This window comes from Lycium barbarum, chromosome 12, assembly GCF_019175385.1.
Source record: "Lycium barbarum isolate Lr01 chromosome 12, ASM1917538v2, whole genome shotgun sequence".
NCBI lineage: Eukaryota > Viridiplantae > Streptophyta > Magnoliopsida > Solanales > Solanaceae > Lycium > Lycium barbarum.
In genome coordinates this window covers 103,595,246-103,610,859 of record NC_083348.1, presented here as the reverse complement: position 1 = coordinate 103,610,859, position 15,614 = coordinate 103,595,246, and the positions used below count along the sequence as shown (strand labels likewise).

The following is a 15,614-nucleotide window of genomic DNA, read 5'->3' as shown; positions in this document are numbered from 1 at the left end:
GCACATTGGATACATCCCCAAAACTCTATTTTCTCTCTTAAGCTCAACGTACACACGAACTCCCATATCGTTGTGTATTTCAATTGGTTGAAAATCGCCTTCAACAGTATATTTTATTGAAATAGTTTTCCTAACAGTATCCACACCTAATTGATTTGTAATCGTACAAACTAACTCATCGTAATTGCAATTATCAATGAATACAACAACATCAATTTTGTAATTCACAAAACAGTTCTGATCGTTCCAAAAACCAGAATGACGGATCAACGCAGTTACGCTTGTCATTATCCTGTTGTTTTCGAATACAGCAATGTGTTATATTCAATTTAGCTGAAACAATTTCAGAAAAGACGAACAAAAAAAAAAGTTTGCAGTGAAAAAATCGTTACCTCAATTATGAACTCAACTTGATGAAATCAAATATATATTCGTCGTGATAATCAAGCTATGTTCACTGGTTTGATATTGTTATTTTTCAAAGGTTTTTCAACCTTTTTATTTTTGGTTAAAAATATGATTGTAAGGTTTGAATTCATTTTTTTTTTAATTTGTTAGCTGTTTGAATGAGATATGGAATCAGATATGGAATGGGAGGATATTTGCGTGAATCAGGGAACAATATAACTGATTCTAATTAAAATTGGAACAGATTTTGTTTCCATAAATATAACACTGTCAGTTAAACTCGCGTCTGTATTTCCGCTATATTTATGCTATATTTTGGTATACCCGACTAATAGATAAATATAGGGTCATCTAGTTACGAATTGTAAATATAGCATATGTAGTTATAGGTTGTTAGAAAGAGTTAAAAGGTAGCTGTTTGTGAAAATTTTACCTCAATTAAACTAAGAGCCCGTTTGGATTGGCTTATAAGTTGCTTATAAGCTGTTTTCAGTTTTTTTGAGTGTTTGGTTGGCCAGCTTAAAGCTATTTTGTGTTTAAAATAAGCTCAAAAAAATAATTGGGCCCGTCTGGCTTAGCTTATCTAAAGCAGCTTATAAGCCAAAAAAAAAAAAGTTGGCGCCCAACTTTTTTTTTTTTTTTTTTTGGGCAATTCGCAGAATTGCCCTTCTTTTGGGATGGTCTTTAAATTTTACCCCTCATATTTGAAACCTTTAAATTTTGCCCTTCGGTTAAAACCCATGGGTTCCAGGTTCAAATCCCCACTCAGTCAAAATTTTAAAAAAAAATTCGCAAGGCAGAGTTTAAATTTCGCTATGCCCCCACCAGCATACACTTGTGAAGGAATTACCAAAGTTATGTCGGACCCGGCATACTTATGCCTTATGGGCAGAGTTGGCATAAGTATGTCGGGTCCGACATAACTTTGGTAATTCCTTCACAAGTTTATGCCGGGTCCGGCATATTTATGGGCAAACTTTTAGTTAAGCCTTAACTAAAAGTTTTTTCCTAGTTATGCCTTATGGGGCAGATTTTTAGTTAAGACATAACTAAAAGTATGCCCATAAGGCATAACTTTTCCTTAAGACATAGACTTTGTCTTATAAGACAAATTTTTAGTTATGTCTTTAGGAAAAGTTTCGCCTTATGGGGCATACTTTTAGTTATGCCTTATGGGGCATACTTTTAGTTGTGCCTTAACTAAAAGTGTGCCCCATAAGGCATAACTAGGAAAAAACTTTTAGTTAAGGCTTAACTAAAAGTTTGCCCATAAGTATGCCCCCACCGACATAAACTTGTTAAGGAATTACCAAAGTTATGCCGGACCCGGCATACTTACGCCAAGTCTGTCCATAAGGTATGAGTATGCCGGGTCCGGCATAACTTTGGTAATTCCTTAACAAGTGTATGCCGGGTTCGGCATACACGCGACCCAAACCTTGCCTTGCAATTTTTTTTTTAATTTATGCTTGAGCGGGAGTTTGAACCGAGAACCTCCTGATTTCTGCGTGAACACTCAAGGTTGCAATGCGAAGGGCAAAAATTAAAGACCAGCAATATGAGGGGCATAATTTAAAGACTACAACTATGAGGGGCAAAATTTAAAGACCGCCCCAAAAGAAGGGCAATCCGTGCAAAAAAAATTTTTTTTTTTTACTTATAAGCTACTTTTTTTAAGCCTATCCAAACAGGCTCTAAAACAGTTATGAATAACTTTTAAGAACTGATGTGACGGAGGAGAAGCAAATTAAACGTTGACAAAAAATGAGAAAACCTACAAATTAGTAACAAAGTAAGTTTACCATTACTAAAGTGCAACAAACTAAATATTTTGGACTTCTTTTGACTTAATAATGTATTTGAAACTTTACCAAAAAGGAGTAATTAACAGCAATTATGTAATGGGGGAGACTTGAGAGGTAAATGCAATTGGCGCAAAGACAGAATGAAAGAGAGTGTTTGGTGTCTTTAAGACTTTTTTGTACATTCTTGATGATTAAAGATACCACATGAGTTGCTCCTTTCACAGAAAAAAACAGCAAATAAACTTTGTGATATTGAAAGTCTAAAAAGTCATATGGCAAAAAAGAGCACTGACACCCTTGCACTGAGACTTTCAATTAGTTGAGTGAAACCTCCAAGAAGAAACAGCTCGTGCATGCTAGTGTAGTGACTGTAGTCTCATCATTGCTCTTTCTTTTTCTCTTTTTTATTTTAAGTAATATTCATATATTGATCCAAGTTAATTCAGATTAACCATTAATCACATCGAGTAAATCTTTCGGAAAAGCAAGCACTCCCTAAAAAGAAGTTCTCAAAAGCTATTCATTAATGCTCTTTTGCTTCTACACTTCTTGGCTTCAGCTGAGCGCTAAGCTTCTTTCTTCCTTTTTCTAGCGTGCACTTCTTTCAGACTCGAATTTAAAATATAAAATATATAAATTTAATACTCCATATAATAATGATTGAATACACACTTTACAATCAAATATTTAGGATATTTAGTAAAAAAATTAATATATATATATATATATATATATGTATATATATTTGAACAAAAATTATTGCGTTCGAACCTTACATACTAGATCCAGCCATGCTGCTCTTGATCTTCATGTTTTCCGTGGACAATTACTTAGGTGGTTCTTGCATTACATAACCGCTTTTGAATTTAGTTTGTGCTAATTTAATGTATATGGTTTGTTCTTTAGTTAGGATGATGTTTTAATATGTTTTTGGAAGAATTGTTTTGTTTTATTCAACTATTTTAAAATAAATCTAGAAGTTGTTTGCAGAAAAACACGTCCCTATTTCATCAGATAATTGTCTTCTGAATCTTACGAAAAGGAATTTTCTTCACAAAGACCAACTGTTACGTACCATCCAAACACTTATTCTTTTTGGACAAACTTTATATATTAAAATAAATTTGTTGCAGAAACCTCATTCGAAGAGTTATCCTAATATATAGCTTCTAATAATAGTTTATTTGATGAATTATTGCACAAAGAAAATGAAACGAGAGGATTGGAAAATCCAATACTCCTATATGTATCCTCATCTCAATTTATTTGACCCCTTTACCTATCGAATATTAATATAATTAATCTTCAAAGTTCATTGAATTAAATCAACTCAAAGTCTCCGCCTAAAAGAACCTTCTTTAAGTCTTCCCCTCTCGATTTATCATGTAATCCTATAATTATTGTCAATTAAAGCGTAAATTAAAGACCATATATTCTGGATGGTTCCTCATCCTTTTGTCTTTGCTTCGAGTGTCATTATTCACCTTATGTCACCAAAAAATCCTACCTAATTTTCAGAAGCGAAATGTTCAATCTGTTAACAACCGCTTAAAAGCGAGATCTCCTTTTTGACTTTATAGTGTATAAAACAAATTCTTTACTCAATTAATCTATTCTACCACGACAAATGACAATTCATTTTCATAATAATTGTGGGACATTAACCTATTTTAAAGTTTAAACCAGCAGCACCTGCAACTATATTCAATGGCCAATTGGTTTAGAGATTTTGGAAAAGGGACACTTTACTGTGGGATTAGGTTCTTGTGTGTGGCCTTCTCTCTCTGCCTTACCGTAAATTTTGTTAAAGAAAATGAATTTTAAACCTAATTAACATCGAAAATTCTTTAAGGAGGTAATCATACGTGAGACACAGTGAACATTCTCTCACATATACTTGGACTTAAACATATGGAGCGTGAATTACATAACATAAGATTTCAACATTGCATAGATCAATATCAAGAATGAGTATGATCTGATATCATTTAATAATAAAACAAAACTTGAAATTAACCCATTGCATAAGAATTATCCAAAATCATGTAAAGAGACAACATATTCATTCCCTCGGCAAAATTTTGTCATCAAATTATTCATTAAAAATCTATTACCTAGTAGTCATTTAATAGAGATTTGTTGTGCTAGTGCTAATAAATTAATTACTTTCTAACATGAGTACTTCTGTAAAACTTTACGCACGTTGCTTATACTTGATAATTTTTTTTGCCTTAACTGGCTTGAATTGCTTCGAAAAAGTTAATAGTTACTCACCAACCAATTTCTGAGTCATTTTTTCATTTGAGGTAATAACTTAAGCTCGACATCTGGAACAAATCTTTATTAGTAATATTAATCTGATCTACCATATCCAGTGGCGGACCTAGAATTTTTACCAAACGGGTTCAATATATAAGAAATATATAAATAACACTGTATATACATATATATTTTTTAAAAATAAATTAAATATACATATATATACAGTGTTATTATTCAACGAAGTGGGTTCATATGAACCCACTTGAAACCACATAGCACCGCCCCTGACCATATCCGAATATCATATACTCATATTTGGGGCCTAATAGGGTTTTTTATTTGGTTGCTGTGGTCCATTACACCAAGCTAAAAGCTAAAGTAGATACAGATATAGTATAATATACTTTAAATTAGTACAAGAGAGCATTTGTGCTTTCGAACGAACTTTATAAAAGTAACTTCTACTTTACAAATTGGTAAGGGGCTTTTTTCTTCTTTTTGGTATGGAAGAGCTATAATTGACTATACGACCAAGAAGTATGTGAATTTGTTAAGCATCTTACCTTTTTTTGGAGCTCTTCAATTGAATTGCTTTTTTCATTGTTATTAAATCACCTGAATTTGACTAATGATGTTTCATAGTCACTCAGTTCTATTGTCATTATGGTTGATAAATCCCATGAATTTTACCAATGATGTCTCATGCATGATTGCACGGGCATCTTGTCTCTAGTAGTAGTCTAGTTTAGGACTGAACAACACAATAATTAGAGGAAGGGTGGGAAAATAGAACTTGTTTTAAAATACATTAGCCTGAAAAAATTTGCGCTATTAGCCAAGCATGGTAACAAACTTGGGAAATGGTAAATTCAGCAAAAGAGTTCGAACTAACAGTACAAATCGACTGACAATCCAAAACCTTTGCCGAGTTTATCCAAAAAGGAAAAGAAATAACAAATGATTGTGTTTGTAAGACAAAAGTTATAATTTTCCTTGAACAATATTTGTGGATCTTTTTAGTGTTTTTTTGGTGAAAAAATATAGATGAAAGACCGATAATAATTTTATTAAATCGGAGGGTGCTTTGATAAAAAGTTTTTGAGTAATAAAGATCAATAACAATGTATAAGTGTTACTAGAGGAAGTAATGTGTAATCAAATGTTAAAATAGTTACAAAGAAAATAACTTGCATTCACAAGTAAAGAAAGTTATTTTTCTCATTTTAACAGAAAATATTTTCTTCAATAAATAGTTTCCACCATGCCATACTAAATACTCCCTCTGTTTCAATTTATGTAAGTCTATTTTCTTATTAGTATGTGTCAAAAAGAATGACCTCTTTTTATAATTGAAAACAATTTACCTTCATCAAATGATTTATAGCCACACAAACCATACGTGCCTCATTTAACACCACAAGTTTAAAAGTCTTCTACTCTTTCTTAAACTCTGTGTCCAGTCAAATGAATTCACATAAATTTAGCCCAGACTCCAAGGCTTCCATCACCTAACTAACTAATCAGGACGAAAGCTTCACTGCTTCAGCCCGAAGAGCAGGCCCATGAACTTTCTGGATCGTTCTGGAGCAGATTGACCGACCCGGATCCGATTGATGACGAAAGCGCGTATGCCTTACCTCACGGCTTCTTTTGATGTATTTCGTTTCACACATGAATTAGGAAAGCCGCCTTGTAAATTGTTCTGCCTTATTTCCCAAGCCAGCACCCTAACGTCCTATAATATAAACTCTTATATATGGCCATGAAAACTCCATTCCAGGCAAGTAGAAAAACAAAAAATCTGACAAAGGAAGAGAAGAAAGAAAAGCAAAGAAGAAGAAGATGGGAGGAGGAACAGAAGCTTTCCCAGATTTAGGAAGACATTGCCAACTATCTGACTGTCATCAGCTCGATTTTCTACCCTTTACCTGCCATGCCTGTCAAAAGGTTTGCTACTTCTCTACCTTAATTCACTATGATTATTCATATTTTGCCATTAGCAATACGTCTGGTCTGATTTGATTTTGACTTTGATGGAGCTCCAACATAAATCACTGCATGATGATTATGATTTGAAATTATCCAGTATACTTCAGGTTGGGTCTCCGAGATAATTTGTTAAACTAGACAATTTATTGAGGGATCGTTTCGCAGCTGATTAGAAGCTAAATTATTCATATATTAACTCCTGCATAAGTAATGCCATGGTAGCATTCGTCTGCCATGTATAAAATTCAAACAACTAATGCAATATCTGATTTGCAATTCAGAAACCCGCATAACCAATATATATAAGTTATCATCTATATAGATAAAAGATGGAATAACTAATCCCTATATTACTAATACCTGCATAATATTAACCAATTACCAAATGACCCTGACTACAAGGTTATGAATGCGCCTAAAGTGTAATCGAAGATTTTTCATATAGATTAAGCATTTAAGCTTATGGATGCCTTTGATTTAATTGTTGTGATTCAACCCATCATACAGGTATTTTGTGTGGAGCACAGATCCTGCAAGTCTCATGAATGTCCAAAATCCGACTATAACAGTCGAAAGGTTTTGGTCTGCGAAATTTGTTCTGTGTCTATTGAGACTACCGGCTTTCAAGGTGAAGATGATAAAGCGATATTACAAAAACACGAGAAATCTGGGGATTGTGACCCTAAGAAGAAGAAGAAACCTACCTGCCCGGTGAAGAGATGCAAGGAAGTTTTGACCTTCTCGAACACTAGCACTTGCAAGACTTGCCGGATTCAAGTTTGCCTCAAACACCGCTTTCCTGCTGATCACGCCTGTAAACCGAATTCTTCAACATCACAGCCGTTGGTTAAGGATCGAACGGAAGCAAATAACAAGTTTTTGACTGCTTTGGCGGCAAGAAGTGGAAATGATTGTGGGAACAAGAATCGTGCCTCATCATCTTCACCCCCTACTAACCCATCTGTTAAAGCTTGTTGATTGTTTCAGATACATTATTATGTCCTTTTGTAATTACACTATTAAGTGCTTATTAATTGAAAACAATGTTGTTATATGTTCCTTTTTTCCTTTCTTCAACAAGGCTGGAAAAGGTATAAATTCATAAGTCATAGAAGGGCACTCCATTTCAATTATAAGCTCAACTTTCATAAGACATAACAATTTGGACTCACATCAATGTAGACTTAATACAGTACTCTTTTTCTATTAGAATAATTCTATCGAAAATATCAGCCTTCCCCCAAAACAAAGAGAGAACTTCACTGCTATATACCATCTTTTGTACAAATATTCTTTCAATATACTCGAGCATTTTACCACTACCTTTTATATACATTTCCACAAGAACAGCCAGTTTGAAAACTTCAGCTTCAAAACAACAGAGGGGCATTGCATTCAACAAACATAACTACCATACTACATTGGCCTTCTGGTTCGGGAAGGCATAGCCAGGAGAATCTTCTTCCTTGGTCCCTGCAAATCACCCGGAGTGCAACAATGAGAGGCTAACATGGGATAAGAGTAGCAACTAAATAAAAAATTGACGAGGCACATGGAACCTGTTGTGCCTTCTCCACATCCTAGCCTACAATTCGCGTATAATCAAGAGAAATTTGGCCCTCTCCCCACCCACAACGAGAAAATTATCCCTTTTATCTTCTGGGAAGTAAGGGAATGGGTGTCACTGTGCTTAGCAGAATTAGCATAGTGACTTGCAGTAGAATTTGTGAACAATGTGATTTTCCAAATAAGATAACTGAAACAAGTAAGATAACTGAAACAAGTACCATTGGTATCCCCAATTCCTTCAGGTCACCATCTCCCATTTGCATTAATGCAGCCATGTCTACCTGAAATGGGTAACAGACGTCACGTCACTAAAAAAGGAGTTGAACTAGGATCTCTCAAATTCTTGGCAAAGTATACTAAATCACTCAAACGAAAACATAAAGTGAGGCATATGAACAAACAGATAAAAGAGATGGACTGATTATTCAGTCGAACTATGTCATAAAGGACATGGCTGGGCAAAATAGATGATGATTGAAAACGTTATAGGTCAATGGTGCAACTTTTAATTTGTGAATAGCAGTGAGGCTACTATCTTTTACACAAGTAATAATCTCGGATTAGAAGTCCAAGATGAGCATATGGTTAGAAAGGGAGGACAATAAAAGAGCTGAAGAGCTTCAACACATAATCACAATACCTCTCAGGAAGTATAATAAACAACAAAACACATTTATGAGCAGTGATAATTATTGCATACTTTAAAAATAAGAAGGAAAAAAAAAACACATTTATGTAATGAATATAAAGGCCCATAATGCCCTAAAAACAAGATCCCTAGTTGGGAATTGGGAGGACAGACAAAGAGGTAGATCAAACAGAGTAATTAAGAAAGATCACGGGATAACATATGACCTAGTAATTGATATGTGATGCAGACAAATGATCAAACTATTAGAAGATTTGTCACGTTACACAAGGTATTTCTCCAAATAATGAGCAGCCTATAGATATGTTTGCAATTAGGAATCCAGTACACTAGGAGAAAGGATTTAATGCAGAATATTAAGTACCATTCTAACTAGCTCCTCATAAAAAAATCTTTCTTTTACAAAGAATATTAGGTTGTCTATCCAATACGGAACTACTTAATGCATGGCCTTGTTACTTTTGCAATGAAATCTAGTTCCACCTTCAAACTTTTTCTGCCACAGTACATTAGTATTGAGATTAAAAATGTTCATAATGCTGAGATAATGTAATAACGAAGAAACAATAAAAAACTAAAACACTTGATAACAATTAACAAGAGTACTATTCACCTCCTCAGCTTGAAATAGGACAGCGTACTTCCCCAAACCGAGCGAATTTAATAGACTGGCTACACTTACAGGAGGTTGATCCTGTACAAAACCAGATAGAACAATGTTCAGATATTCACATAATACTCTGTCCATTTTCAAATATTTCTTCCCTTCTCCTTCATCCCAGCCATAAGGGGAAATGAGACAAAAATTCACAGTGGCTAAGAAAATATGGTGTAATGAGAAAGACATAAATTGTTAGAACTAACAACTAATTTGGACTTTGTTGAAGAGCAATGTAGAAATTAACACATGAATAAACAACTTGGAAGATTTCAACACAGAAAAACTCACTGTAATTTCAGTACCAGGAAAATGAATGCAAACAATGCTATGTCGCAGGAAGGAAAAATAGCAAGAATGATGAAAATCAGTCAGATAACAGACAATATAATTTTTCAAATGAGCATTAGCACCAAGGCATTCTTAAACATGATCAAACAATCCCATAGAACCTTAACTTTCATCAGCAATCCAATGCTTTAAATATAGGCAGTGCTAAATTCCAGCATATACAGAAAATACAAACAACATTTTGGCCTGACAAAAGATACTAGGAAGCATGTCAGAGTGGATTAGAACCAGAGAAAATATCTTCCATAAAAACTGATCTGCTAATTAAGTAACACTGTTTGTGTTGATCCCCAGAAAGACAACAACTAAAGAGGTTAGAGCTGAGCTCATGATCTTGAATGTCAACATAGAATGCCTAGTTCAGTTATCCAGTTCAAGATAAGGCTGGCATTCAACCAACAATACTCAAGATAGAAAACCAGTAATATAAATAATAAGTAGGTTCATACTGGATATGCGCTTTGCAGCAAGCTTCCATTTGCAGAGGGAAGACCTGACAATGGATTCCTGGCAGCCAATGCTGACATCATGGTCACAGGGGCAAGACCTTTTAGCTGAAAAGGGTCCAAGAGGTCATTTCCCAGCATACGAACCGTTCTTGAAGCTTCAGCTGGCCTTACTGATGGTACATGCTGAGCTGCAGTTATATTCCTCGAAGAAGAGACTTCTTTAGAATCTTTTGCAAGTCTATTCGGAGATCTTGGCCTTACACCGCCAGCAATTTGTGATGCATAGGAGGATCTAATTGCCTCCCTCTGAAGCAATTCACTAGCTCCTGACGATGGTTGGCTGCTAGTGACAAGCCTCCTATGAAAATGTTCTGCAGATTGAACACTTCCTGCCATCCTCTTATGCTGTTCCTTTTTTCTTTTTTCGATCTCCAGAAGAATTTCCCTTTGCTTTCTTCTGCGCATTAGTTTCAGTCGGAGATCATTTTGCCCAACACGTGCATCTTCACATAACAGTAACAGTACCAAACATGAGCTAACATGATAGACCAAAGAAAAACACAGGAAACTGGAATCATCCAAAAACTAAAAGAACACGTAAACGACAAATATTTCAGATAATACCATTCAGTCTGCCATATCTGGAACCTCCTGCATCTTTCTCCCCTCGCACACTTGCAAATGACAGCAAATTTTTCCTTTATCAGATAAAATCATAATAGACACACCACTCTAACTTTCACAACTATCATCAGTCATTACAGAAAGACCTAAAAAGGGAAGACTGATAATCAATATAAATGCTACTGACAATCAGTTTTAAGTATAAGGTGCTCATTAAGTCTTTGACAGTTTTATCTATCACTTGCATTAGTCCGAAATAGCCTGCTTTAATTACACTTCCATTGAGCCGAGGGTCAATAGGAAACAGCCTCTCTACCCCCACAAAGGCAGGGTAAGGTCTGCATACATCCTACCTCCCCAGACTCCACAGACTCCACAGACCCCACTTGTGAGATAACACTGGGTATGTTGTTGCATTAATCTGAATAGATAAATTAGACAGAGCTCACATTTAGCTCTACCAGAACAATAAACAAAAGATTGTACCGTTTGCCAAGGGATAGAGAAGGATCCTCAGTGTCAGTCCTGTAGGTCTCTCCTAGTGACCTTTTCGCTCTTGACAATGTCCGTTGACCAAAACTAGAACCCTGAGAAGCTGATGATCGCTTCACCACCTTAAAAATATGTACAACAAACGGATTTAAGAGAATGTAAAAGAAAGGCGAAACTAAATAACATAACATAGGTCTGATGCTTGATAAGAGTGAAAGCTTACTTGACCAGAGCGGCCTAAGGTGATGGTGACCTGAGGCCTTGACATTTGAGATGGTCCCAGCTAATAGCTTCTGAGATTTGATCAAATGCTTACACACACAAATCTGAAGGGAATACAGCAAAAAAATGAATTGATAGAGAGTAAAAAACGAGAGAACCCTAGGGGTTTGATGGAGAATCAGATACCTGGGTTTACTCCGTAGACTTGGTAAGGTCGCTATAAGTTTTTGTCTCTCTTTTTCCACATTTATTATTTTGTCGAGAGCGCGTCTACTTATTTCCACATTTTTCCACTCATTATTCTCGGAAATTCTGTGCTGCTACTATTAACAGCTTCCTCCTTCCAGTTTTACTTGTCCACGGGGTGGGCATAGTTTGGATCAACCCGAAATACAAATTAAAATTAAAATTTTTAAATATTTAGAGCATGGATTGGACTTCAGATTTTATTTTTAAAATTTATGAATTTCGGATTGAATATGGACTTAGTACTATGGATTTTTGGATATCCGAAAATCTGAAATTTTTATACCTTATATCTAGCCCTACCTATATCATACGTGCTCATTACTAATAAGTCCAGTTTCTAAAGGTCCAATAGATTAGTACCTAAGGTCCTACCCATTAAAATATTAAGCCTCATATACAATTCTCTATTAAATCAAATATAATATAGGGTTTTCTTATTTCTCAAGTCTCAGAAGTCTCATAATAGTGTCACCCACATGCTCTTTGTTATTTTTCCAGATGACTACTTAGATTTTATTTTATTCATTTCCACTTTTCCAGAATGCTTTTATTTGATATAGATTTACTATGTTGGACATGACTTGAATTTGTTAATCCTAATTTGAACTGGAAGACTTTTTTACTGAGCAATTAAGATTTAGATTTACCTCTGTGGAACTAACACGTGAATTTCGTTCCTAATAAGTTTGCCTGAAGTTTCAAGAGTCAAATTCGAAAATTTGAAATATCCAAACCGAACTTAAAATATCCAATCTAATCCGAACTAATTTGGGTTGGATTTGGATTGTAATTTAATCAATCCGCAAACCGAATATCCAAACCGAAAATTTCATATCCAATCCAATGGCCCGAACGCCCACCCCTACTTGTCCACTAAAAAAATAATTATCCAATTTTACTTGTCCAATTTAAAAAACCAACAAAGAATTCACCATTTTTTGCCAATTTTATCCTTACTAAAAGTAGGCGTTTGGCCATAGAAAACCAAAAAAAAAAAAAAATCACTTTTTTTAAATTTTTGAAGTTGGAGTTGCGCTTGTCCGTAGTTTTTGCAAATAATCTTTGATTGTTGAAATGTACTTTTTTAAAAAACATGAAATATGCCCTTCAATTTCTAAAAACTAGCAATACCTCCCAAAGCAATTAATAAGCATAACCAATGCGAGAAATATAGCAATTATACTTGATATTAGCTTATGGAGTTCTCAAAATTAATGGTTTCTTTCCATCAAAAGGCAACAGGAAGGCTTAGTACTATACACAAAAAATATAACATTTTTAAATATGGTTTTGTTGTCAAATTTCACCTATTTCTTTTCTTTTAGAGGCTTTTAGCACATGATGTTCAATGTTGTTGGAGTGGAGATCAACATAAAAACTTTTTAAGGGTAAAAATTGAAAACAAAAAAACAAAAGTAAGGGTCCAAAACAAAAAATGGAAAAAGTGAAAAACAAGGTTTTGGTTTGGTTGTTTTCCAAATTTCGAATACAACTTTAAGTTGTATTTGAAATTTTTATGGCCAAACACTATAAAGTGAAAAAAGTGAAAAATATTCCAGAAAAAAATGAATAATTCTCATGGCCAAACGGGTCCTTAGTATTAATAAGTCAAAACTTCAATTCCCTTTTCCAACACTTTGAAATTATACTAGACAAACTTAGCTTAATATGAAAATTTTGGCCTCAAAACTAATTTTTTATGGGGACTATGTGAATTATTGAAACTCATTACTTAATTAGTTGGTTGTACATTTTTTCGGTAAGCTTTAAATTTTAATCAGTAGGTAATTAGCAATAACTAGGGGTAGTATGGTAAATTTTTCATTCTATTTTGGCTCCTTAATAGACATGCCAAGTCAATATGTGACGAGTAAAACTGGACGGAGAGAGTATTTACAATTTTCACTCCTACTCCCACTTAGCTCTATTTCTTTATTTTCTCCAATTTGATCCCATAAGAAGTTAAATTTTGAGTATAGCTTTTGGAGAGACAAAAATCTAAATGGTATAGCTTTTGGAGAGACAAAAATCTAAATGGTCCTTTATAACTATTTTGGTCCTTAACATTTATTCTTGGACACAAGCTCCTCTTTTGTGATTTCTTTGAAAGTTAATTCACCGGATAGGGGTCAATGTGAAACCTCCATAAATAACGGCAAGTGTAATTGGTACTTCAAAACAATCACTAGTTTTCTCTAACTTCCTTTTAAGTAACATATCCAAGCTCCCCAAAAAGGAAAATCAATCATAATAGTTATTAATTCACTCATTATACAACTGTGAAATGTGCTTTTTGTTTAAGTTATAAATGCAGGTATATGATCCTCAAGGTGAAATTACTCCAGCAGATTTCATCTAAGATGAAACAATTTTCCTCCCCATCAAGTAAAATGTACAAGAATGGTTCCCACGTGGTGATTTGTGAAGCTCTTTGAGATAGAACCGACGCAGACCTTACCCCAACCATAGTATGGGGTCGACAGGCTATTTCCGATAGACCCTTGGCTCAAGAAAGCATTTCAAACAGTTTTGAAAAATAAAAATACGAAAATGAAGACCGATTTGGATCCTTAATTTTATCATGATTGTATCTTATTTTCCTCTTACTTGGTATCAGCTCTTTCCTAGACCCCACCATGTGGGAATATGCTGGGTATGTGGTTGTTGTTGTTGGTGGCAGTTTCAGGTCTTTACCTAATAAATTGGTCCTTTTTTTCTTTTCCTTTTCTACCTTCATAAAACCGAACAAAGAAAGATGATTACACAAAATTTCTCTCCCTGGCCTCGCGTTTGGGAGACATTTGCTGAGTTGCAAACCGGCAAAATCATAGCCCATTTTCGCCAGCCCATATAAGAGCCAACAACACATTTGAGAGACGTTGCATATAAACGGGCTTACATTCGGAAGGTGAGTGATATCTCCATTTCATTATTAACACATAACGCACCAGGCATAAAACTTCACTAAGCAGCATTTGGAAATTAGGAAAATGCATTAGCTGAAGCTACCCAGAATTCCCTATTACAACTCATACAATCAAGATGCATCACACGACAGTTAGCATAAATTGCACTAGCATTCACCCATCCAAGCTCATTTGACAAGATCAGAATCCTCGACAATATACTGGATGGGGTTTCAGCAACATGTCACATCAGAACTTTGATATGTGCTCTTCATCTACTAATCACATATACATGTACAACAAAAAACGTAACGTTCATAGCAAGTATAAGATGTTGGAGCATCACATGTTTGCTGTTGTTTCCTTAATCTCCTCCATAGTAATTGTCTATGAAACAAAATGGAGAAGACTCACCTTAGCAGCAGATATAATGGCAAAACAGACACTAAGCCGTTATAAGACACGGACAGCATATGATAGTAACCCTTTATTTTTACCATAGATTCAGGGAGTCTGATATATCAATGATAGAGTAAGCAAACTCATGCTATCACATGCTATTATTTAAAATAACTTTTTCCCAATTGTGACTCCCATTTTCTCTTATATCAAATCATTGCCTCATTATAATTAACCATCATGACTAGAAGTGACCTACCTCAGTAGACAACCCACTCTCCTCTCAAGGTAGCTAAAAGAACAAAGAGGAAAAGAGCTATTGATCAAATACTCAAACCTAAGAAGGTAACTAGAGACCAAGCTTAGCATATTTGCATTTGGTTTACCTGTTCTTCTCCAGCAAAATCATTATCAGGGGTCAGAAAAAGCATGCAGTGACACTCCTTCCTGTAATGCAGGTTTGAAGGAGGATTAGAAAGATAATAAAGCAACAAATGTTAAAATAGTTACAAAGAAAATAACTTTCATTCACAAGTAAAGAAAGTTATTTTTCTCATTTTAATAGAAAATATTTTCTTCGAT

General features: G+C 34.7%; 2 protein-coding genes and 1 long non-coding RNA gene across 3 annotated transcripts; 1 reads left to right on the top strand and 2 right to left on the bottom strand.

The window, feature by feature from the left end:
- Positions 1-6,167: 6,167 nt before the first annotated feature.
- Positions 6,168-7,516, top strand: LOC132621752 (zinc finger AN1 domain-containing stress-associated protein 12). Its single transcript, XM_060336134.1, has 2 exons — positions 6,168-6,422; positions 6,972-7,516. Exons 1-2 carry the CDS (start codon positions 6,318-6,320, stop codon positions 7,440-7,442), a joined length of 576 nt encoding a protein of 191 aa, XP_060192117.1. The 5' UTR covers positions 6,168-6,317; the 3' UTR covers positions 7,443-7,516.
- Positions 7,517-7,568: 52 nt separating this feature from the next.
- LOC132621750 (uncharacterized) lies at positions 7,569-11,791 on the bottom strand. Its single transcript, XM_060336133.1, has 8 exons — positions 11,665-11,791; positions 11,480-11,582; positions 11,251-11,378; positions 10,765-10,814; positions 10,141-10,643; positions 9,296-9,376; positions 8,252-8,314; positions 7,569-7,937 (listed from the first exon to the last, which is right to left on the bottom strand). The coding sequence occupies exons 2-8, from the start codon at positions 11,522-11,524 to the stop codon at positions 7,881-7,883; spliced, it is 927 nt and encodes a 308-aa protein (XP_060192116.1). The 5' UTR covers positions 11,525-11,582; positions 11,665-11,791; the 3' UTR covers positions 7,569-7,880.
- A 2,815-nt stretch (positions 11,792-14,606) lies between these two features.
- On the bottom strand, positions 14,607-15,530 carry LOC132622622 (uncharacterized). The gene is made up of 2 exons (XR_009575952.1): positions 15,419-15,530; positions 14,607-15,020 (listed from the first exon to the last, which is right to left on the bottom strand). It is a non-coding gene; the product is annotated as an uncharacterized LOC132622622 (long non-coding RNA).
- Between the last annotated feature and the right edge of the window lie 84 nt (positions 15,531-15,614).